Source organism: Biomphalaria glabrata, chromosome 1 (genome assembly GCF_947242115.1).
Source record: "Biomphalaria glabrata chromosome 1, xgBioGlab47.1, whole genome shotgun sequence".
NCBI classification, from domain to species: domain Eukaryota; kingdom Metazoa; phylum Mollusca; class Gastropoda; family Planorbidae; genus Biomphalaria; species Biomphalaria glabrata.
Window position 1 is genome coordinate 18,627,833 of NC_074711.1, and position 25,803 is coordinate 18,653,635.

Here is a 25,803-nt window from a genome sequence, read left to right on the forward strand (position 1 = left end):
ATGTAGATCTAGTACGTAGAATTCTAGAATTGTATTATATAGTAGGCCTACTTGCTGTAATTAAACTTTTATTCTAAGCCGTAAACTGGCTTATTATATATAATAGGGTTACCATGGCAGGCAATCAAATCAAAGCCCCAGCAGAGGACAAAAAACAGGACTATGAAAACTTTGAAAAACTTGTCTTAATTTTTTTTTTTTTTTTTTTGCTGAAACATATTAGTAAATAATTAAAAAGAGGCTGTAAAACCACTTTATATTAAATACATTTTCTCGGATAAAGTGATATTTCACAGTAGTTCATCAGTAGATACACAAACACGTACGCATATGGAAGAGATTTCTTTGGATTTCAGAGCCCTACGCCTAGAGCCACTACGTTGTTAAAAAAAAAAACTAACTTCTAAACGAGTCAGGGGACAGTATATTTCTCTCTTTTGTCCACTGTGCGTTGATAAAAGAAAACACTTTTAATGTAAGCATTATATAGGCATATCAGGGAATGCAAAAGGAGAAAAAAAATCACGATCTTCAAGAGCTCTTCCTAACAGCTCTTCGATTCTTATATAGCTGCCTTATTGTTTAATTTACGAACACTAGGAAAATGCAACGGCGCCTGGTGATTATATATATATGCCCAACCTGCGATCGCAGCTGTGTATCGAGGATTGGCCTTTTTAGTCACACAAGACGTTGCAAAGGGAAAAGATCGTCTCTCGAGACGTATTTTACGTGTGATATGGTGGTCTGTAGTTTCCTTGTTCACCCCCAAAACAATCGGCAAAAATATTTCTAATTGCACAGATTTATTGGTTTTGGTCTAATTCTGTTACAAATTTAATTACATGACTGATGCAAACTAATTTCTAATTTATACAATAACACTTCGTATAAGCTTGTTTGTTTGTTTTTTAAATATTTTTATGTTGTGAGATAGATCTACATGGATGGCTGCCTGGTCGTGCGGTTTGGACTGTCGTTCAGATTTATCGATGGTCCCGGGTTTAAACCCTGCCCATCCCACCCATCCCCCGTCGTCCTGCGGGAGGTTTGGACCAGGAAGTAATTATCTTCAACTCTGAAGGAACATCCGAAACATGTAAAACATTTTACAAACATTTTTGAGCATGTTCGTTTCTTATACACTTGATTGAAGTGTATAATAAACGAACATGCTAATCGCATTGAATGTAGATTATAGATATAATCGTGTTTTTTTCTACGCCTAATGCCAAATATTATAGCGGATTTGTTTGTTGTCGAACATCCCCATAATATGATAATACTCAATAGAGCCTCTTGCTCACGACAACAATCATCTCACTAAGCTCGAGTTTCTTAGCAGTATGTGTATCCTTGGTAGAGAAAAAGTGGTGAGAGTTCTCTTCCCTGACTTGCAAAATGGCGTTTTACTTCTAATCAAGAATTAAATCTAGACTTAGACCTAGTCTAGAAACAAGACTGTGGCACTTAATTGACTTTACGGTAAGATTTTTTTTTTAATTATAGATATAGAATTTACATATCTTTTTTTAAACTTCTTTAACTTTAAACAAAGTGTTGCTATAACTAGATCTAGTATAACTTACTAGATCTACTAATCTACTTCTAGACTTAGATCTAGACCTTTCCAATCTTGATCTATTTCTACTTACTTAGTAGGTACTTCAACATCGCTATTTTTTGTACGCCGGAAGTGTGTTTAAAAGCTGGTCCTCATGGTTTCGGTCGCGTCCCCGGTTACCGTCGGAAAAGTGCGTAAAACGTCATTATTTTTTAACCGATCTTCTAGATTAGAGTATCGTTTTGTCGGGGAGAAAATGGCGATTCTTTTGATACCAAATTTGACGGGATTGGTTTACTAGATCGTTTTTTTTTAAGTTTCCAAAATTAGGGTGTGTTCCAGATATGATTACTTTTTTATTTTTGTTTTGTAATTATTTATATTGGTTAGTAATTTGTAGTATCCATATCTACATAAGAATCACGTGTGATTATAAAGCTATTTTGGATGGCGCTCTTGGTATATGAATGCCAAAATGACCACCAAATCGAAAGTAGCCATTTTGCTATCAATTCTACCGGAAGTAGTAATAAAATACTTATAAAATATAATAAAAACGAAGTTTCCTTGTTTATTAATATAGATAATGAAGCAAAAAAACTCGTATTAATGTAGATCTAGAAATAGTTAGTAATAGATCTAGAGAAGCAACAGATAATGTAGAAAAATCAAATTATTGTTTTAATCATACACTAGAGTGTAGATCTAGGTCTAATACTTAGATTTAGGCCAATTTAGGCTTAGACTTAGATCTATTTTCTAGAATAGGAACAGAGATTCTGAGAGATGCATAGAATGAGATCTAGAATTAGATAAGATAGATAGATCTTTAATTGATTTGATATATACTAGTCTAGTCTATACTTAATTGTCTTAATAAACTAATACTAGTTTCTAGATCTAGAATGTTGAGGACTAAATTTAGATCTATTTTTTTTATGTGAAATTTAATGGGAGAAAATCTGAGAAATAGCCTAAAAACTAAAACAGCTTTTCAATATATATTATAAATTAGATCTAGATGATAACTTAGTGAGACGACTTCACTTAGTCTTAAGTTTAAGCCTGAGTACTTAATAATTTGACTTAAACTTTACTAGATCTATCATCTATGTTATAGTACCTGAGTACGGTCACACTAAGTGACTATGTAACTAGGTACTTCGATAAAAATTTCAAAATGATCACAATGCAATGGAACCTATTTAGTTAGATAGAGCTTGAGAAATGCTTTCCAATGATACCAATTTTATATTGCTGAGTTAATTGTGAGGGAAGTTATTAAATTTTTAGTGGCCAAAAATTAGCCTTCTTTAGCCTTTGTAAATAAAAAAAAAATCTGTGACCGAAACAACTGACAGTTGCACTAAAATTAACTGTATTATAAAAAGTCTTAAAGATATGGGGTTGAAACTTCACACTCTTTTACATTAACCAGTATTCTGTTAAAATAAATTTTAAAAAATAAGACCCAGCAATAAAATCTTTGAAAAAAAGTTAATTAATATATAAAAAAAGCCTTCGACAAAAAATAAAAATGTATGTGATTTTGTCATCATATGAGCCCAAAAATCACAAATAAAACAAATCAGAGATCTGTATTGTGTTTTATTTTGTTTAATTATAATTCTACTGTATTTAAATAGCTATTTATATGCATCAGATAGATAATTCTTATAAATTATAAATGAAAATAGCACTGCACAGAAAAATATTTCCTAAAATTTAATTACTATAAGTTTCATAAACTTCATAAAAAAACAGTTTTAACCTTTTTGTAGAGCACTGGCAATTAATCATTTTAAAATGTCTTAATTTAAATGCTTTAAAAATTAGATTGTAAATGAAAAATTTCTTGCTTCGGACAATAAAATAAAAAAGAAACCTTGCGATTTTTTTAGAAGTTATTAAAAGATTTTTTACTTGAATTTTTGTGCAATAATAGCTCATCATTTTAAAAATATAATGTACTCATTTATTAACTATTAATTTACATGTATATTAATAGAAAAAAACAAGACACAGAAAAAAAAATTAATTATTAGTTCGCTGAGCTAAAAATATGAAAAAAAAATTGTAATATTTAATATTATTTTTTAAAGTAATTAAACTTTTACTTTAAAATTTGCAGATTACAAAGTCATTATAATAAAGACACATTCCCTCTACATAATCTAGCATTCAAACACTATAAAAGTTAATCTAAATGAAAAATTCCTATGTGTGCTTCTAAAAATAGCTCGTGATAGACAGAAATTGACCATTTCCAGTAAATCACAGTGTTGGTTGTTACTAAAAATAGATTTTAACCATCAACTTTGAAAATTAATATCTAAAGAGTGCGCCAAGCTACAAAGTTCAAACTTAGCACACATATATATATTAACATGCTAAATTCAATAGAATTAGTGAGATTGTTGTAACGATAAACACTTTTATTTTATTTAAAAAAGAAAATTTTACCCTTCTTTGTCTTTGTTAATTTTAATATCAAATATCTTTAAAGTGCGCCAAGAGAATTTAATGAAATTTGAAATATACACATTTCTTAATATGATAAATTATTGTAGCAAACAGCATTGTTGTAACTTTTATAGGAAAAAATGTCAACTTTCACATAAACTTTTGTTAAGAAAAATTTAACAGATTGGCTTCAAAAGCATATAAAAATGATCTCTGATATCTTATATTTACAAAAAGTAATCATAATTAGTCCTCAAATCAAATACAATATGCTAAAACTTTGATGAAAATGACCACCCCTAAAAAAGGGGTAAAATGTGCTGACACACTTTTCAGCCATTTTTTGGGAGAAAAAAAAAATGGATCTAGGTCAGTTTATCGAAGTACCTAATGTAACTAAACTTAAAACTATCTACTAGATCTACTAGATTCTAGATCATAGTATGATAGTAGATCTAGAAACTAGGTAATCTAGAAAAAGACTAGATCACTAGATCTAGATATGGAATCTAGATCTAGAAAAAATTAAGTCTAGATCTAGAATCTAGTCTAGAAGTCTTACTCAGTTACTGTCTAGTTACAGTAGATATAGAATATAGATCGACTATCTATAGTAGTAGTACTACTACTAAAGTACTACTAGTACTAGTACACTACTCTACACTACAGTACTACAGACAGTACTTTCAGTAGTAGTAACAACTAGTAATAAATAGTTAATAGTTGTATGTAGTAGAAGCTCAGCAGCTAGATTCTAGCGTCAGAGTGAGCCTGAGCCCCTGAGCCTAAGAGTATGAGTTGGTGTAAGTTGTCAGTACAATCTTATCTTATATAATGTACAGGAGTTGAGTAAGATTAGAATAGATATCTAGATCTATAATCTATAATTAAATAATAATCATAATAATGTATAATAAATGTATATTCTATATATTATATATATTATAATATATATAATGATATATATACTAGACTCTAAATTATAGATCTAGAGGAATCTATCAATCTAGAGTTAATAGTACTAAGACTAAGTACTAGATATAGTCTATAGATATACATAATATACATAAGCAATGTAATATCTAAAGATAACAACAAAAACCTATGATCATACATTAAATCTAAGAAAATGGAAACAACATGCATAGCACCATTAAAAGGAGAAGACAACTTAGCACATATTGATAATGAAACTAAAGCTAACATCCTAAACAAATACTTTGCATCATCTTTCTCCACCACAGGAGACAAAGACATATTACTTAATTTGAACCAAGTAGACAACATCTAGGAGATATATAGAAGTACAAGAAAAGGCAATCCAAAAACTATTAGCCAACATCAAACCGAATAAAGCATCTGGACCTGATGGTATTCCAGCTAGATTACTCAAACAACTAAGCAATGAGCTAGCACCAGTGTTCAAAATACTTTTTCAGGCATCTCTTAACCAGGGCAGAGTACCAAGGGACTGGAAAGAAGCTAATGTCACCCCCCTATTTAAAAAAGAAGAAAAATCTGACCCAGGAAACTACAGACCAGTATCACTTACCAGCATCACTTGTAAAATCCTAGAACACATAAAATGTAGCAACATCATTAACCACTTAGACAAATATAATGTCCTTACTCCATACCAACATGGCTTTATGAAATATAGATAATGTGAAGCACAACTAATAGGACTAATTGATGATTTTTCAAAAGGTTTAGATAACAGTGAGCAAATAGAGGCTATCGTACTAGATTTTTCCATAGCTTTTGACAAAGTTCACCACCATAGTTTGCTTAAAAAATTAAAATACTTTGGCATTGATCAGTGGATTAAAGATTTTCTGATAGGGAGAGAACAAACTGTAATAATAAATGGCTCTAAATCAACACCAATAACAGTAAACTCAGGTGTACCTCAAGGAACAGTCTTAGGTCGACTACATTTTTTAATTTACAATAACAATTTACCAAATTGCATTAGCTCAGGAACAAAAGATTATTCGCAGACGATTGCTTAATATATAGAACAATAAAAACAACACAAGATACAGAAATTTTACAAAGAGAATTAGAGGAATCACAGAGAAGCGAATCAAACTGGAGCATGTCTTTCCACCCAGAAAAATGTCAGTTATTAAGAGTAACAAAAAACTAAAACAAATTAATTCCACTTATCTTATTCATGGTAAACCGGTAACACTGACTAAAAACGCAAAATACCTCAGAGGTGTTATAATAAATAAAAAACTGTCATGGAATCCCCATATTGATGAAACTAAAAAAAAAATCAAACAAAGCATTAGGGTTTATTAAAAGAAATTTCTATAAATCAAATAACATAAAACTAAAATGTTATTTAACCTTGGTTAGGCCAATAATAGAATATATATGCATCCTCTGTTTGGGACCCCTCAACTCAAGAAAACATTAATAAACTGGAACAGACACAAAATAGAACAGTGAAATTCATAACAAATGAATATTCACATTTGACTAAAGTAACACCTTTAGTAAAATCACTAAATTTAGAAAGCCTTTAGGATAGCAGACTCAAAAGTAAAGTAGCAATTATACATAAAACACTAAACCATAATCTTCTAATACAAAAACAAAATCTAATAAAATACTTAGAAAGACACAAAGATAAAGGCACATTCCTCGTTCCATATGCTAGTTGCAAATTTATACAAATGCTCCTTCTTCCCTAGTGCTATTAGAGCATGAATTGGGTTGCCTGAGCCAGCCAGGAAAACCAATGACTTTGTAGAATTTAAGTCATTGGTTAACATGCATGACTAGATGCATGGCACTTAGGACATTTTAATCATCTTCTTTTTTGAAGAAACGTCTGTACTTTATAAGATAAGAAGATAAGTCACTAGTAGTGCTCTAGTGGATCTTATCTAGATCTACTTTAGATTCTAATTAGACTTAGATCTAGTGCTAGATAGAATATATATTATTTAATAAAAATATTAGATAGAATCTAGATTCTAGATCTATTTTTTATAGACATAGAATTTATAGATCTAGTTAATCTAGTTATAAATATAATATTCTAGTACATCTCTAGAATACTATTAAGTAAATTAATACTTGACGCATATAAATTATTGAACTTTTTATGAATCTATTCAGCATACTTTAACATGTTAAGTCTAAGTGATGCAATATCTACTCTAGTGACTAGAGTAGTCAAGATGACTATTCTTGATTAATTAGTAATCTAGAGCTTAAATTGAGTAGATTCTATGTAGATTTAGACTAGATCTAGATTGTGATTGTGCTAAAAAGTAAAATCTAAATTAGAACCTTAACATTCTAACATTACATACTTGAGTTATAATTTAATTTTTATGTAAAAGTCTAAATCTAATCATTACTTTTTAATTTTTAAATGTTATTTAAAAAATTAAGTTCCTTTAATGAATTTCGAATGGACATTAAATTGTCTTGGTTTTAAGGCTAACATGATTTCTTGATCCAAGGGGATTCCCTGATGACTAAATTTACATTTGAAATAAAAAAGTAATAATAAAATAAAATGTATCCTTAAACTATTTGATTTTTGACTAAATTTACACATTTGATAGATCAAAATTGCTTGTACTTGTTGGATTTAAGATGCAGAAAGCATTTAATATATAGAGTCGTTTTCTGAAGGCAAAGCTTCCATATTGAAAATGTCTTGCATTATAGATAATCCATAAAATTGGGAAAGGGTTTTAAGCATTGATTTTTATTGAAATTCGTTGTCCTCATTAGTTCACATATTATTAAGAGTTCATTATTGAATTTCTTATACAAGCATCTAGGTTTTAAAATCTGGCAATAAGAATTGATATTCAGGTTCATAATTTAAAAATATAATGCATTCATTCTAAGGACTTATTCGACTAGTAGCGATGTCACCTGTCAAATAAAGAAATTAAGTGAATCAAGTCAATGTTTATGTTTTTTAGTTTCAGTATTTTTTAGTCTCCACTAGAATCTATAAAAAAAAAAATCTAATGTATAAAATTTCAATTTTAGGTTGTTGTTATGACAGCTAGACTGAAATTATTTTTTTTTACTTTCATCAGGGACTGTCCTGTCATAACTATGTAAGATTGACTCTATTTAATCTAGTTAGACATTATCCATTTGTTTCCATGTTCATTTTGTATTACATTGAATGTGCTTGTCAGGCCAATGAATTTGTGAGTACGTGAATAGCAACATTGTATTATGATTCTAGTCTTTAATGTATTTTTTTTTTTAAATAAATAATTTTTTAAATAAAAAAAAAAAAGCAACCAACAAGATTACAATAGAGAAGTGGTATATCTAGGAGCTGGTGGATCTAGCCCAACTTATCTTTCTTATCTTATATAATACAGACATTACTTCAAAAAAGAAGATGATTACGTCCTACACATCATGCATTTAGTCATGCATATTAACCAATGACTTAAATTCTGCCAAGTCACTGGTTTTCCTGCCTAGCTCAGGCAAACTATTCCATGCCCTAATAGCACTAGGGAAGAAGGAGCATTTGTACAAATTTGTCCTAGCATATGGAACGAGGAATGTGCCTTTATCTTTGTGTCTTTCAGAGTATTTTATTAAATTTTGTTTTTGCATTTGAAGATTATGGTTCAGTGTTTTATGTATAATTGCTACTTTACTTATTTCACTCCTCATTTCTAAGACTGCCTTGTAGTTCAGTTCTTTCCGCATCCGCACTCAACTACTCTGTAACAGAGCATAAAGGATTTAGATTTACATCTTCACTCTCCTTTTTTTTCTTATTATGATAATGGGTGTAGATTTTTTTAAAAATTTAATCATTTTAAATCGTCAAAGATTGTTAAATATTTATTGCAGGACCACTTTGCCCACCAATATCAAAGTGGTATCCTAGTCTTGGTGGATGGCCTCGTTTGTTGCTTGACTTGTGTGAGGAAAATATATTAAATGAGGCGTGGATCCTATTGGGATGGTGTTTTCTAAGTGCACATGTTGTTTCTGCCTTTTTAAATCATATGAAAGTTCCACTGGTTCCCAATGTTGTAAGCAACATCCCATCAAAGCCTAAAGCACTTTAAAGAAAATACACCTTTTTGTTTCCACTCGTCTCCTCAATTCCTATTTCGTTTTTCTTCCACATCATACGCACAAAGAGTTGGGGCAGTTCAAATAGCTAGATTTAGATACCCATCAAGGGATCACAAACAAGTACCATTTTGCGTTCTTTAGTAAGAGTTGTAGTTATAGACCTGACCAGTAGTCCGCTTACATCTGTATTTTTTTCTTAATACATATGCACATAAACATATCATTAGTTTAACAAAAACTATAAAGGTCAATTATTGTTTCGGTAAGATGGTTCTAAAATACATCAGCCAGTCAACTGAAACAATATAAGGCAATCAATAATAAACCCACCAGAACTTGTTTTATCAGACAAGCAAACAAAACAATCTGCATGTTGTAAAATTACGAATTGTATTTTTCCCCTCCATTTTTTTTTGTTAGAAACCCATAATTCTTCCCGCCTCTGTTTAATTTACAGCTATTCTAAATTTGGATGTAGGCAGAACATTTGAGCTTAATTTTGACTGGCCCGAAAACGTTTCATGGAAAAAGAATATTTTGTGTGCATCTATAATACTCATAATATGAGAATTGGAAAAGGGGAGGGGGTGGTATTCGGACACATGCCTCTTTTATATTAAGTGAATGGAAAAAAGGAGGGGGGTGTCTTCGGACACATGCCTCTTTTATATTAAGTGAATGGAAAAAAGGAGGGGGGGGGGCGTCCTTTGGACACATGCCTCTCTATTTGATTCCGTTTTGTTTGCTTGCTATTTCATGCTTTCAAGCATTTACGATAGTAATTTGCTCCATTTGAATGGGTCTCTTTTGATTAGCCTTGCAGTTGTTTTTTTTTGTTTTTGTTTAGGTTCAAGGTCTTAACAAACTTCTTGAAGGGAAGGAACTAGGAAACTCCAGTATTCGTTTTCGTTTTGTTTTCCCCTCTTCCTCTTTGTTTCCTCACTTCGTCAGGCCAGTTAGCCATCACCCCCACGGTACTGGAGCTCGTCGTTTTATGGAATGCTGGGGGGGGGGGGGGTAGCTTTGCTTAACAGGCAAAGTCCAGTAACTGTGGTTTAGAATGGAAAGCATCGGATGAAAAACTATTCCAACACTAAGTCACCCTAGGCCTAATTTCATATACGAAGAGTTAGCTAAGGAGCAAACCCAGACGACACTTTGAGGGTCACAATTATGGTTAGAAATTATATCTTATGTTACAGTCTTCTAGTGTAAACTTGGTTATGTAGTTTAAATCACAGCAAATTTGTTGTAATCACAACAAATTTCCATAAGGATCAATAAAGCAGTCTTAGTCTTAAGTCTTAAATAATTATAGCCTACTTTTCTATACACTTTTCTTAAAAGCTTAATTTGGCCAAGAAAAAACTTATCTCAATAATCACCCCACCTCCCCTAAATAATTATATAACGGCGAATGCAACTCTAAATGTTAAACAAACTACTGGTCAAAAGTGTAAATGTGTGAAAATGTAAGTTGGATTGATTGAATTAGTGTGCGTGTAACACTCGGGGGCACACACTTGCAGTAAAACAATCAAATTGTGTAACGAAATCACCGCTGTATTAGTTCAGTTTACCGTTGTCTCTCATGAGACATATAACTTCTTTCTTTGAAGTAATCAATAGTGCCATTATAAATCAAACACATTAGCACATGTCGAAATGCGATATATGGTGAACTAAAAGTAAAAGTGTTGTAAGATATATTTTTTTAGCATGCGTACTTTTTACTATAAAGCATGTACCCCTTTTTTAGCGGCCCCCGAAAGGGGAAAAGACGCTATTAGTTTTGTGCGAAATGTCTGACCGTCTGTCCGTCCGTCCCGTTTAGATCTCGTAAACTAGAAAAGATATTGAAAATCCGACATCACAATATTTTAGACCAGTGATGCCCAAAGTACGGCCCGCGGGCCATAACAGGCCCGCGATGTGGTTCCATCAAGCCCGCCGAAACATGGGCACAAAAGTAGATAATCCTCCCCCTTTAAAATAGTTGTAAATGTATTTTTACCTTCGTTAGGGCCCTCACTTTTTCTGTGATGGATTGATACATGACCTTTAACGAGCGGGCGATTATGAGTTTATGAAGTGGAACTCTGATCTACCAGGAAAAGGGAATGGATCTTTTTTGGGGGGAACATGATAATAAGCCAACATATTTGTTTTGTAAAGAGAGTCTGGCTGTTTCAAACAAACAAAAAAAAAAACATGTATAGCGACATTGTAAAACAAATATGAAGGCCTTCTTGGTTTGAGCCGCGTCTAAAAGATTGGTTAAACTACGCCTAGAGACTGGAGGACTGATGAGAATATTTACCGAAAAGAGACATGAAAATAAGTTGGTGGTAAAGTTAGCTAAAATGTTGCTCACATTTTAAGTAGAGAAATGTTTTTAAGACGCGTAAAAAATGATAGACTTTAACTATCCCATTAATTAATGTAAGTACTTGATCCAATAGTTTCAAATAGTTTCAGGTGAATTTTGATTTCATTTTTCGTACCTTTTTTGTTGATGTGGCCCGCGACACGCGTTTTGAAAGTTAAAATGGCCCGCAGGTCGAATTAGGTTGAGCATCACTGTTTTAGACCATTCAAAGTTCTGATGCAACGGCTACTTTTTTTTTTCTAAAGCGAAAAATCTAATTTTTAAAATCAGTTATGCAAGCAGTTTTTTAAAGAGAAAAAGCTAATTAGTATGCATTATAAGTTAAACCTAATTTAAATCGAATAGTAATCTTATAAACTCCATATTTCTGAACATTTTTTTTTATTGCGGAAATTATTTATATATTTTTTTTTAAGGATTCGAATAAGAGATTGAGCCTTTGCAAAACAATTAGATCAATTATAAGACATCCGTTAGGCCAGGGGAGGCGCGGTGGCTGAGTGGTAAAGCGCTTGGCTTCCGAACCGGGGGTGCCGGGTTCGAATCCTGGTGAAGACTGGGATTTTCAACTTTGGAATCTTTGGGCGCCTCTGAGTCCACCCAGCTCTAATGGGTACATGACATTAGTTGGGGAAAAGTAAAGGCGGTTGGTCGTTGTGCTGGCTACATGACACCCTCGCTAACCGTAGGCCACAAAAACAGATAAACTTTACATCATCTGCCCTATAGACCACAAGGTATAAGAGGGGAACTAGTTAGGCCAGGTTCACATCTAGCTTTACATTCACTTACACCTATCCTTTGATCTGCGGGACCGTTGGGGCACTACACAAGATCTGTTTACCTTCTTTCTCTATTCTTATCTCTCATTTGTCTTTGATATAATTTTATTTGGATGTTCTTTCTGAAAATATTGAAGCCTGCCTGGGTGGACCTCTTCGGGGGCCGATTTTGAGTTTGTGTTTCTACACAAACTGTCTTTTGTAACCTTGTTAATATCGCTTTTTAGAGTCAGCTTATACTGTGATTATATGTTGTAAAATGACATCCTTAAGGACAGAGCTAACACCATTCTTCTTTTAATAAGTCAGAAACATTTTGTAAAGGGAGCACTGAGCATGCAGTATGCATTTTAAATTGATGACAACTTCTCACCCTCCAGCATGATCAGTCTCTTTTCAAACGTTCACTTTACAGACTAAACGGAAACAAAATAGGGTCACCCAGACTATACGTTTGGAATTATATTAAATGTATCAATTAGTTTGGATCAGTCATGTAATTTGTAATAGCTCTAGACTAACAATAATAAATCTGTGCGATTAGAAAACATTTTTATTAATTGTTTTTGTTTAACACAATTTCATACGTTTAGCGTTCTCCATACGCTATGATCATATCACTTGTCCGGACCAGTTGGAACGGGTATCTGGATGATCGCTTTTTAAATGTATTTTTTTTATATGGGGGTGGGGGGGGGGGGGGGGACGACGACCTGAATTCGAATTTGTGGGCTTAAAGCTTCTCAAGCCAACGCGGTAAACACTCTGCTAACGAAGAGTCCATGAACAGGGAAGATTGAAGAGTTATCGTTTCTTGTTCATATTTGTGTTCACTAAGCCTAACAAATCAGCTTACACCGTCGCTTCAGTCAAGTACTATTTTCCCCTTGTTTAAGATACCAAACAAAATAATTAATTACCAATAGTTAATAAACTAATTGTTTAATTTTTTATTTTTTTTTATTCTTGTGTTGTCAGGTAAAAGAAATAATTGTGCTCATTTTCAGAGTTATCCGAGATTGTTTGTCGGAGAAATAACCTGTACAAACGTTTGGCCAGACAGTGAGTTGATATTCGATTAAAAAAAAATACTCACATATTTATTAGATAATTTCCCCCCCCCCCCCCCCCCCCCCCATGTTCTTCAGTCTGAATCATTCAGCTGGTTAGGGCTACCGGTATGTAAAATAAATGTACATTCAACATTCGAGGAGTATAACTATCTAGATGACAAGTGCTGAACAAACATCACGTTTAATCTTCTACATACAAGTTGCATTTAAAGCATGGCTCCATTGGTTTATTGTGAGATAGTTGAGGAAACTTCAACGCAGTGTTTTGTGTTGTCAAATCTCTTTGAAATGTTTAGGTCCTCTCCAAAGACTTCGTTTCATCAACATAAAGTTTCATCAACATAAAGTTTCATCAACACAAAGTTTCATCAACATAAAGAGCGACTTGACGCGATGTACATTTTTGTCATTTGTAAAAAAAAATAAAAAATTCGTGACTAGGTAGGAAAAGCCTCATCTAGTACCTAACCTTGTCCCCTGAACATCGTCTTCGGTGCTAACAGAATAGAAACACAAATGGAGTTTGTAATACTTCAGCTTTTAAAATTTAAAAATATTTTCCAAAGGTATGCAAGATTACAAAATTCATGGGATAAAAAAAAACTCACCCATTTCAATAATCTACAATAGAAGTAATATGTTTTTGCTAAATGAATATGGCCAAGGGATTCTCAAATGTAGTTTACCGGTGCTATTTTTTTATGATACATATTAATGTATGCCTTAAGACATTCACTGTTTTAAAACAATGTATACCGCAGTTTATGGTATGCACAGTTGTATCTCAAAAGCGCTATTCATACTTACTGCTATTTTCATCCTCCAAGCATAGAGCTATATATAACTCAGCGTTTCATTTGTTTATAATATTTAGTATGTATGAGAATGCTTATAAACCTTTAAGAAAAACACTGTAAAAGTAAAATCAAATTTTGTTTATTCAGTACTATCTGGGAAAACAATTAGACATTTATCCGATTTCATTATTCTCCACAATGAGTCTTTACATTGCTTGTTTTACTATAGTTATAATGTTTTGTTTGGTCTATTGCACACACTGTAAGACAATTATTATTAGAAAATTTAGAAGTGGAGTTATATAGTCGCTGCCTTATAGCTATATAGTCACTGGTTGTCTTTACTATTCTTTAGTTTTTACTCAAAACATAACACGCTTGTTCATTTCTGATAGAAAACGTTTCTTTCTGATCTAATTATTATTGCATTTCATACAATCTTTTTTTTTAATCATCCTCGCATTAGTATTCATTAGACGTCTCTCTCTTCTTAAATACCCAAGTCTATATATAAGCTTTGTCTTCAGTTCGAAGAGTACGGAGAATGCAGTATTTCACGTGGTTACGCAGTCCTATCTATGATCTACATTTTTTGCGCAGGTCGAGTAAGTTCTCTTTGTGCCGTCTACGCCTGCCTTTGGCAGTAGATTTCCGTCTCAAATGTGTATCCTGCAGCCTTTGTGAGGGATCTCCAACTGTCTCGTTCGGAAGCTGCCAGGTGTTCTCTTTTATTTCAGTTAAAGCAAGCTGGCGCTTGAGCTGGTCTTAGAAGCTTTTTTTCGGTGAGGCACCCTTCAGCTCACAAAAAGAAAAAAAAAGCTTTTGCAAACTGACGTCCCTTCCAACGCAGCTGTCGAGCTATAAGCAGTCCCTCTACATTGTCCTTACAGACATTCGCAGGAGCATCGCTATTTGTGGTGCGGTTTTGTCACCGTATGCCCATGATAATGCGCAGACACCATTTAAAAGGATTCTTGTTGCTTTCTGTAATGTACCTATGTCTCAAATCATTACAGAAGTGTTGTGAGAACCACTGCTTAGTTTACACTTTTTTTTTAGGCAGGCGGAGCGATTTACTCCACCACATACTGTGTTGAAGGTATCCATAAGCGCTACTATTCTTAGCTTACAACTCTTTAAAAGTGATGCATCATTGGATATTGTGCATTCCAGATATGTATCTACCACGTTTAATGGGTAACCATTCACGGTGATCTGTGGGGCTGGGTAGATTTTATTGGGAGACTCTGACACATGACTTCTGTTTTTCCGAGGTTGATTGTTAAACTTACGAAGAGGTAGCCTTAGCCTGAATGTTATCTACTTCTTGCAAGCCAAGAAAGTTGTTAATTTTTCTACAAGATTTGTAAATGGTAACGGTCTATTATTGGTCAATACTTGGATATGTCGTGGGTTTAACTGTGACGTAAAGAGTAAGGCCAATGCCGCTGCTATCAGACCTATATATATATATTTCTCCGGCTACGATACGGCTGACCAGCTAAGGCCCTCTCCACAACACACATACATTAGAACGATTCTCAAAGATTTCCACGGGAAAGAGCATCAGGATGTCGGAGATAAATTTAAGTGTAATGTGATCAAGGCTGAAAATGCTGTATGCCTTTAATGTATTTTACGCTAAGATGCCATTGTGATTTTTATACTGTCTACTTCGCTCGCTATTTAAGTATGTTTACAAACTTTTAAAATATGATGACCATATTAATAAGCGGGCGCATTTTCTATGACAACATTTGGATTTAGACTAAATCTTTATAGTCCTACTGTAAATTTAATGCTCTTTTTTTTTAAACAAAAAAAAAAAGTTGCTCTTTTATTATGCCTACTTACTTTCTTACTTATTCCCGTGGACCTCCAACTCTCCACCGAACTCGGTTATGAAAAGCTTTCTTCATCTGCTCCCTTGTCATTCCAGTATCCTCAGTATCATATTTTATCTAGATAAAGATAGGTAAACTTACAGTTGTGTAATTAATTGCATAGTGAGCTATTGTACAACTGTTTAATGATGTCGGTGGAACTTCATAATGATTCATCAGCCTCCAAATTATGTCTCTCTCAGCACTGTCGAAGGCTTTCTCATAATCCATAAAGGTCATTTACAGAGGAGACTGCCATTCAATGGATTGTTCTATGAGAATGCATAGTGTGGCAATGTGGTCAGTACATGATTTTTTCCTTGCGGAAACAAGCCTGTTCTGGTATTCGTCTATTGTATAAGGATCTTTTAGGCGTTCAAGTATTATCTAAGTATTGACAGTAACATATTTCCTCGCCAGTTGTTGCATTGAGTAAGGTCACTTTTCTTGGATAACTTGATTATGTAACCCAGCATCCAAATTCTGTTCTTGTTCCCAAATTTTGCACAGCAACGGATGAAGCATTTCAGCTGATGTTTTGGGGTCTGCTTTAAGTACTTCCACCGGCATACCATCTGAGCCTGGCCTTTAGATGGCCTTGATGATTTCCACTTTAGTAGAAGGACCTGCTATAACCTCCTTTACGTCTGCTGCTGGAGGTACGTCTGGAATATATTCTGCAGGTTGTTCGTTCAAAATTTCATGAAAATTCAACCCATCTATCTCCCTGTACCACAATGGATTCGACAGAACTTTGATCCAGATGTATCAGTAACCCTAAAAAATGAGAGAAAAAAAAATGTGGACAGTTTCGATTTTCGATTGTAATATGTTTTAGCCTATTTAAAAAGGAGGCCTAAATTTAGATCTAACAAACTTAGCCTAATTATATTGACACTTGTACCGGTAACCCGTAGGCTTGTATAGGCTAAACGTAGTAGGGAACAACTTGTTCACATTTCACCCCTAACATTCTTAAGAAGTAAATTATGTATATATATCATTTGTGTAAAGATAGATCATGTAAAGGCACTAAAAAGCAGGGCAAATTGAATGCTGTCATGTATATATTGTCTAGTTCTTTATCGCTGGGGCGAGTGTACGGCTACTTGCGCAAATCGACAATTTCGGATTTTTACTTTATAGTAGGCTTGCAAGTACTAGATATGTTTTCATTACCTAATCAGATTGCGTTCATCACCACCCCCCGTATTTTCTCTCCCCCGACCCCCGTTTTTTTTTTCTTTTTATTTCTTCCAACTAGACGTTCACTTTTGTACAGACATGCTAAAAAACAACAACACAAAACAAACACATACACACACACTCTCTCTTTCTCTCTCTCTCTTCTCTCTCTCTCTACCTAATGAGCTGACACGCGCAGGCGGCATTTAAATCGCCTTCCTAAGATGATGTAATTAGGGTACCGCTAGCGAAAGCAAAGTACACACTACACACAGACACACTTAAACATTTCCCGTAAGTAGGATCTAAGCATTTAGCATCTACATCTAATTGAAACGGGTCAAGCTGATGCAAAACTTGCAATATAGAGTTACTGTTAATATAAACTTTAAACATCTAAAAAAAAAAAATGAAAGCATTATCGTAGATCTAGAAAGATGTGATCACTTAAAGAATCACTTAACCAATTCACTAGACAAATAATGAGGCGAACTGGCTTTTAATTTGACACCGTGAGCTGATTGCATCACATGACACTTGCCATTTCTTCCTTCCTACTGCCCGCTCATTCGTTTTTTGTTTTGTTTTTTTTATTTTGTTTTTTACTAGCTTCCTCTTTGCTCTGCTCCTTGGTAATGGTGTTTATATTTGTTTGACTGCTTTATTGGACTATGTTATTCTTTTTTTTTTTTTTTTTTTAGCTGGCCCTTTGTGCTCATTTATTTGTATTTCTAAATTTAATTAAGAGGATACTTACAAAGGTGATTTAAAACTTTTATACACAGCTAACACCTTATTAAGTTTTAGACTGTGACTTTCATGTCATGCTTTTTATTTCACCACTTCCAGATCTCTTAGTTCAGTTTGACTTTGTGTGTGAAATGCCAATATTAATTTTATAGCATTTTAGTTGAACCTTTGCTTATATTTTACAGAATATGTTTGGTTTAAAAAAACATTAAAGTTTGACAATTCTTGGAAAAGAAAAAACAACTAAGCATCCCTTGAAGTTCTTGAATTCATGTTACAGGGAATATGTTTGAAATATGCCATACCAAGATAAGCAAGGGCGACATTGTGGCTTTTTGAATATAGAGGAAACAGAGGGCTCAGGCAGTTTTTGCCGCAGGTAATGGGATACATTCTGGTATACATTCTAGTAGAATCATATTTGCCACACACATCTGAATTCATAGGTCATCTGATTATTTGGCATTGGATGTAAATGTATTTACAACTAACCATTCAGCCAAGATGAAAGTATACTTTGAAATTATATACTATGCACATTGTCAGTTTGCATTCCTCTACCTCAAAAGATTTATTGGGAAATTTTTTTAAAAATCACATTCCTATAGCTGTCTTATTAGAATCTTAAAACTAGTTCTTTTTACTTTTGTTTAGTTAAGCTTGCTGCTGGAGAATACATCTTTTGGTATCTGTCACAATTATTAAGAATAAATACCCTGACCAGCACAGATATTGCCTACCAGCATTATCTGTGCACTGCTCCAATTGGCTTTAGCCAGGGCATCAGCATCAAAGATTGTTTTGTATCTCTCACACTTTTAGCCATTTCTTTCTCTATAAAAAGGATTCAATATCTTGGTGTTATCTTGAGAAGTTGTCCAATAAAATGTACTAGCATCTTGTTTTCAAAACCCATTTTAGTTTTTCTTAATATTATTTATTGTTTTTAAACCCGTCCATTATTTTCTATATTATTTGTTTTAAAAACACATCCATTCTTCATTTTATTTATTTTTTTGAAAAGTGTTTTTGCTTTTGAAAGCCATCCATTTTTGTCTGTGTTATTTATTGTTTCTTTCTCTGTTTTATTCCATCCATCCATTTTATCTTTGTCTCATTTCAAATTAATATATCTTTCTTTTTAAAGGTTTTTCGTTCTAGATCATAATAATGAGAAATTGGTTTACTACATGGACAATCCTGATGTAAGAAATTTTGTACTGTTCCATTAGTTTTATTTTAACGAGCCAAATATGCTTATTTATATTGTGATTATATCTGAAAATATTTTACTCTTTAACAACATTTTTCCATAGACTTAAAGACATTATACATCTAAAAAGTGACAATTATTATCTTTCTCTCTAGAATCTTCCAGATGCCTGGAAGAGCCCCGTTGGAGAAATATACATACATAATATATCCAAAGTAAGTTCAAAATGATTTTTAAAGACTTGTTTGTTTTACTTTTAAGCTGTTATCATATAAAAACAATAAACTTACTATAAATTGAATAAAATTAAACATTGAGAATATTTGCATCAATATAGTTTTATTTTTTAATATATTTTAAGTAAATTTATAATAAATAGTAATTTCATAATTTAAAAAAATAATTTCAGTGAATTTTTTTCATATAAGTAAGAAAATGGTATTAAAAAATATGCTTCTATTTCTATTGTTTTCTTGTAATAACAAGTATGAAGTCCTTTTTTTTTTTACATAATTACTAAAAAACAATAGAAAAAAAATTTAATGTTTTAAAAAATAATCCTTGATGCAATTCTTGATTATTAATTTTGACCTTCCTAAAACAATTAAGATAAGAAATGATACTATATGAGCAAGACCTTTGAAAAATTACAAATGTTATCTTACAATAAGACCATGACTTACTTAATCTATACCGTAGTTATCTTCTCTAAATAGTTGACTGTTTTGAACAGATCTTTTCATATAACTGACTAAGTTTGTTAGATCTTTGTTACCTTCTCTCTTTAAAAATTCAAGTCCAGTATCTGCTTGACCACTTTGTTTGCTAATTTGCTCTACTTAGTTTTTTGTTTTTTTTTAATCCTGCTCTAATTGGGGTTAGCTTGATTCTTACATAGGTTTGTGACCATCATATGCCCTAAGATACAAATCAGGCAACTATTGACAAATGTCTGAAGCTAGCTGCTACTGTTTTTTTTTCTATTTCTGCAAGTCTCTATAAGCTATTTAGAAGAATAGGCATACATTTTGTGAATCCTGATATTCTTATCCTCTTATGTGCCTTAAATGGTTCATGTGACTTGTATCTTTATTTTTTTTCCTATTGTTCTCACAAACCTGACTTCCAAGATAATTTAAACTGCATAAATTAAATACAGTAATATTTTTGGATTCAGAAATTATATATTTTATGTTGTTTTTTTTTGTTGATGCTTGTATATAATAAATATAACCAAAATCAATGCCTTGTTTAGGTCAGTGATGGTGCAAAGCAGAGACCCAAAGTGCAGTATTGTTTAAGTAAGTTTACATTTGAAGCCCAACAAGTTTTTAATATCAGATAAAACATTTCCATGATATTAAAAATTTAGTGCTATTTTTTAAAATCTTTTTGTTACTATAGAAAATAAGGTTAATAATAAGATTACCCGATTTAAATGATTGGTTTGGTATTCTATCTTTAGCTATAACTGTAGCAGGGCGCCAATATTTTCTACAAGCTGAAGAGGATGCTGACAAATGGAAATGGATTGAAGCCATAAAAAATGCCAGCAAAATAAAAGTAATGTTGTTTTTTTTCATTTAAAACATTTTTATTGTTGATTTTTTTTATTTCAAGTTTATTTTGTTTGTTTGTTTGTTTCCTTTAGTACCCCTTGATTACATATTTTCTTTGACAAATATACACACCCAATGCACATTTTCATGTTAAAACATCCCCTATTACAAAAGTTTCACATGTAAAACTTATATTGGAAAGTAAAAAAAAAAGTGATGAAAGAAACTATTACATAATTATAATTTTTTATTTGAATATACTATTTCAATCTACTAATGAAATAGATTATTCTTTTTTTTTTAATTGGGATTGAAATTCTTATCCCTGTTCTACCTCTTTAATTTACTGTCATGTCTTACAGTTAGGAAGAAAACTTAAGCTTTGAAGTTAATTTAGAAGTATTTTAAATGACTAATTTTTTAAATTATTGTCAGGTGCCACCCAAACTAGAAAGTAGCTCAGCACAGAAAGAATGGCGAGCAGCAGATGTGACCCAAGAAGCTTATATAACAGAGATAGCTGGAGGGGTTGTTTGTAAAATGCCAATACAGGTACAATGCATATGAAAGAAATTTAAGCTTTTCTTTTCCAAAAACATTTTGTTTTATTTTTTATTTATTATTTATTGTAATGACACAAACCAAATGTGTTTTAACAATGTTCAGCAGAGTACAGAAATAGACTTAGAAAGTAATACTGATGACAGTGAATCACGCTCATCATCTTCTGGTAGAATCTCACCAACTTCCTCTTTGAGCAGAGGTATTGGTTTTAGTCGAGACTCAGGCAGCATTCAAGAACCGAATAAAACAGGAACTATGCAAAATCTCAAGCCATTAAAATCAGGATATTGTGTAAAACAAGGAGCAGTTGTAAGTTTTTATGTTTCAAGATTTCTTTGTATTGTACATCAAATATAAATTGTGAAAGTTCATCAATCGTTGCACAAGAGAAAAACATTTTTGGCACGCAATTATGTATGCAATTAAAATAACATCTTTGACAAAAGCCAGTTTTATCCATTTTAATAATTTGAATAATAATCAACTTGCCCCTCACTACTGTGTAATAGGTTTGTTACGTACTATTCCAAGACGACCTAAACCTAAGATTTGAAAACATTCTTCACTTGGATATTCCCAAATGGGTATTAAACCCTCATCCAAGTCATTCGTTTTTTTAAATTTTATTTTAAACAAAAGTAAATCTCAATAAACACTCCTTCAACAAAATGTTGCTTTTTTTTTCCTTATATGAAATGCATTTTCACTTAGGGGTCAGTGGGCATCTATCGACTATTAAAAGGGATCCCTGGATCAAAAAAGTTTGAGAACCTCTGATCTAGATGACAGTGCATCCAGAATTCATACCACAATACCAGGCAGTCAACTAATTTGTAAAAGAAACAGTTTACTAAATTCATTTTTAATAAACTCGCTGCTGAAATTCATTTGGACTACTTTTTGTTCAGAGGATTTAATTTCAAAATGTTTTTATCATTTATTTACAGAGAAAAAATTGGAAAAGGCGATTCTTTGTACTGTACGCACAAGGGCTTTCATATTATAAATCTGAGCAGGTAATACATTTCTCTTTTGATTTAGTGAAATTTTTAACCAAAATATTTAAATATGTGATAAATATTATAGTTATTTTTTTTTTTAGGAGAAGCAGGCAATTAGAACAATACCTATTGAAGATATATTAGATGTACGCCAATCAGTAGAAGGGTGAGTTATTTTTTATTTCTCAATAGAATGTTTAAGGCACAAAATTTATATATTTAATACGTCTTTGTTGAGATTAGTTGTGTTCGTTTAGTCCGTCATAAAGACTTTGTGAATGCTAATTATTGAAATTTATCATTGTCCATTTATTTTGGCATATCATAGTGTAATTTCTATGCTAACAGTATATGACTATTGTATTTATGTTAGTGAAAAAAGGAAAATTAAATATTATTATTTGAGGATCATAAAAGAAACTAGTAAATACATCTACATATTGAAAGATATGACGACACACTGGATATCGACTGAAAATCCTTTACCAATGTATAAATTATCTTTCATTATGACCTGGATTTAATTATATAAGATTCTGAGGATGACACATTATTTTTTTTTTTTGTGGTTTCATAAAAAGTACAGTCTCTGAATAGCCCTTAATAAATTAATTTGACATCAACCAATGACTATAATAAGTGTCACAGAGTCAACACATATAGGACTTATATATGGCATAACATATTTATCAGACCTTATTTTTAATTACAGCTTGACATTTTGACTATGCTAGAAAAATTTCAAACACACATGCTTCTTTGAAAAAAACTTTTTTTATTTAATAGGTTGCATCCTAATAGAGACAATTTATTTGAAGTACGTACTACAAAGAGAATATTTTTTATACAGGTAATATAAACTGTTTTTCATCTTCGTTCTCATTCATATGTTGGAAGAGTAGTCCTATATATACGATGAACTGCGCAGCGGTTTTCAGATATGGCAGCTCTCCATATAGTTTAAGTTCTATAGAGGGTTTTGGGCCAGTGTCTTGTTAAGGCCTCTCATTAGAGTATGCAGCTTTGAAGGACAAAGTCGACATTCTCTGTCCTATTGTCAAATCTCAATTGTTCCTTATTTTAAGCTTTCGGAACATACATTGTCTAATTCTGTTGTGTCCCGTTCTGAGATGATATATTATATGTTAGTCATGCCAGAACAGCTTGTAATAATCGTTTGTCTTGGGTTAGAGCTGGTCCATTTCTCATTTATTCTACTCTCTATTTTGTTTTTTATTTCTTCTGGGTAGAGAGGAATTTTTTATTGTTTAGTCTTTCTCCCATCTTGGGCCAATGTGTCTGCTTTTTCATTGCCTTCTATTTTAATGTGAGCTGGTTCCCATTGGAGGACAGTTTCCTTTCTTTTGTTTTTGAAGTTTACAAGAGCTGTCCTTACTTGTTTTATATTTGAAGCATCAGCGTTTTTCAGGCATTGCAGGACTGCCCTGGCTTCTGTCAAAAAGACCATTTGGCTGTTTGGCGTGCTTGAATAGTTTCTTAGGGTGGTAGCTGCTAGCTCTAGTGCTTCTCTTTCTGCTCTGTGGGTGTCTGAGAGATCAGCTGTTGTGCTAGACTTTCTAGTCTTAGTGTAAACTTTGAAAAGAAAAAACATTCTCCCATTCAATGTAGAGATAGAAAAACATTTTTAAACATATACTTCTTTCTTTGTAATTTGTGCACTCTGAATTTTTTTTTTTCAAGTGTGACACACCTGAAGAAATGAGAGGCTGGATAGATGTTGTAAATTCAGCCATGTCACAAAAGCAGAAACATACAGCTGACAGAAAAGTAAATAAATTTTTATTTGTTAAAATTATTTTTAATATTCATAACTTGTAAGCTTTTAGTATTTATCTTCCCCTTTTTCTAGCAGGGGGCCACTTCATATGTGGGACTGTCTTTTCAACACATCTAGATCTCAGAAAAAAAATGAAAATTTGATTTTATGATATTTGCAGCTTAAAGCGGTCACTTTTAGTCTTCTGACAGCGAACCCCCTTTGTTTTTAAATTTAATTTGCAAACCATTTTTTCATATAAATACAAAATTTTTAAAACAATACTTTAAAAGATTTTATTTTTAATAATAGTAATGATGAAGGAAGGGAAATTTTTTTTTTTCATATCATTTGTTCCAGTATTTAAAATTTTGTTACTTGTCAAAACACTGTTCCAGTATTTAAAATTTTGTTACTTGTCAAAACACTGTTCCAGTATTTAAAATTTTGTTACTTGTCAAAACACTGTTACAAATACGTATTACTGTTTTATGTGTTTTCAGGTACACTAACCACAAACGGTTTACTGAAAAAAAACTTTAAGCTAGGAATGCACATAATTATACACATTTTTAAAAAGAAGACCCCTATTTAGAAAAGCTACCCTCTAAATACTAAGCAAAGACTAGTAACTTTAAATTTTAAAAAATATCTAAAATAAAACTATTATAATAATGCAAAAAAAGATATATAAATAAACAACTGTAAAAAATAAAAGAAAACTTTGAGTTTAAAAACTATATATTTCAATACCCTTTTGAATAATAATAAGCTTAAAAAATACTCAGTTTCCTGGGAAGATCTTATATATGTGGTATTGGCACTTTCATTTTAAAATTTTCTAGAAAAAACTATACACATAACGGTTTTCACAAAAGCATTGTATGCTTGTGTTTTCATTCTGAATGAGACATGATTTGCTCTTCTCATATGAAAGTTCATTTAAAATGCTGCTGCTTACTTCCTATTGCATTCTACAACATTAGGTGAAAACCATAAACAACCCATTCTATTGCAAAAGACACTCTTGGGTTGATAGGCAGTGGTTTGGGTTATTTATTACTTTTAGTAGTGCACTACGTATTCCCTCATTTTTATGGGTAGCCCACTAAAAGCCCTTGAAACCTTTCACCAAATGGAAGGATTTCTTCTAGAGACCAGGAAATGATTATTCAATAACTCCTTTTTCGAAAGCGCCCCCCCCCCCCCCCCTTTCCCATCAATTAAATAATCATTTAATCACATGTCACCTGGGAGTTATTTATATTCCAACAATTGACCACTACTTATTGAGATGTCACCAACACAGCATGCGACACCCATGAGCATTGGTGATGCGGATGGGACAAGGGTTAGCCTATGGACAGTTTTGTTTCTTTTTTTTTTTTCATATTCACCTTTCCATTTCCTATTGTGAACCTTTCCACAAAAATGCTGCAATGAAGGTAGAAAAAGATTACAAGTATTTTGATGTAGTCATCAGTTTGTTTATACATTAGAAAATTATGCAAAGTTCATGCTGGCCATTTTCAGACAATCTATAAGCAAAGACCTCATTCATTAGGTGTGAGTGATTGTAGGCAATCATGCTTTAAATGTACAGTTTTTATGGAGGATGACTATTGTTATTGATAGTTTGTAGTTCAAAGCTTCAAATATTCATCCTGAAAATATCAAAACATCAACAGTGTTGTCTTGTGATAACATTTTTT

The 25,803-nt window shown here is 32.3% G+C and overlaps 1 protein-coding gene across 12 annotated transcripts in view; it reads left to right on the top strand.

Annotated features, from left to right (window-relative positions):
- Nucleotides 1-1,298: 1,298 nt before the first annotated feature.
- LOC106058127 (pleckstrin homology domain-containing family A member 1-like) overlaps nucleotides 1,299-25,803 on the top strand; it is a 32,416-nt gene continuing 7,911 nt past the window's right edge. For 5 of the 12 annotated variants that reach the window (XM_056026243.1, XM_056026249.1, XM_056026218.1 and 2 more), the window contains exons 1-12: nucleotides 1,311-1,485; nucleotides 18,163-18,356; nucleotides 19,125-19,182; nucleotides 19,346-19,405; nucleotides 20,446-20,491; nucleotides 20,656-20,753; nucleotides 21,185-21,301; nucleotides 21,416-21,622; nucleotides 22,261-22,329; nucleotides 22,416-22,480; nucleotides 23,101-23,164; nucleotides 24,016-24,102. In XM_056026243.1, coding sequence (XP_055882218.1) covers nucleotides 18,274-18,356; nucleotides 19,125-19,182; nucleotides 19,346-19,405; nucleotides 20,446-20,491; nucleotides 20,656-20,753; nucleotides 21,185-21,301; nucleotides 21,416-21,622; nucleotides 22,261-22,329; nucleotides 22,416-22,480; nucleotides 23,101-23,164; nucleotides 24,016-24,102 — 954 coding nt within the window. In that variant the 5' untranslated portion in view covers nucleotides 1,311-1,485; nucleotides 18,163-18,273. The other 7 variants (XR_008777477.1, XM_056026209.1, XM_056026171.1 and 4 more) reach the window with 6 other exon arrangements.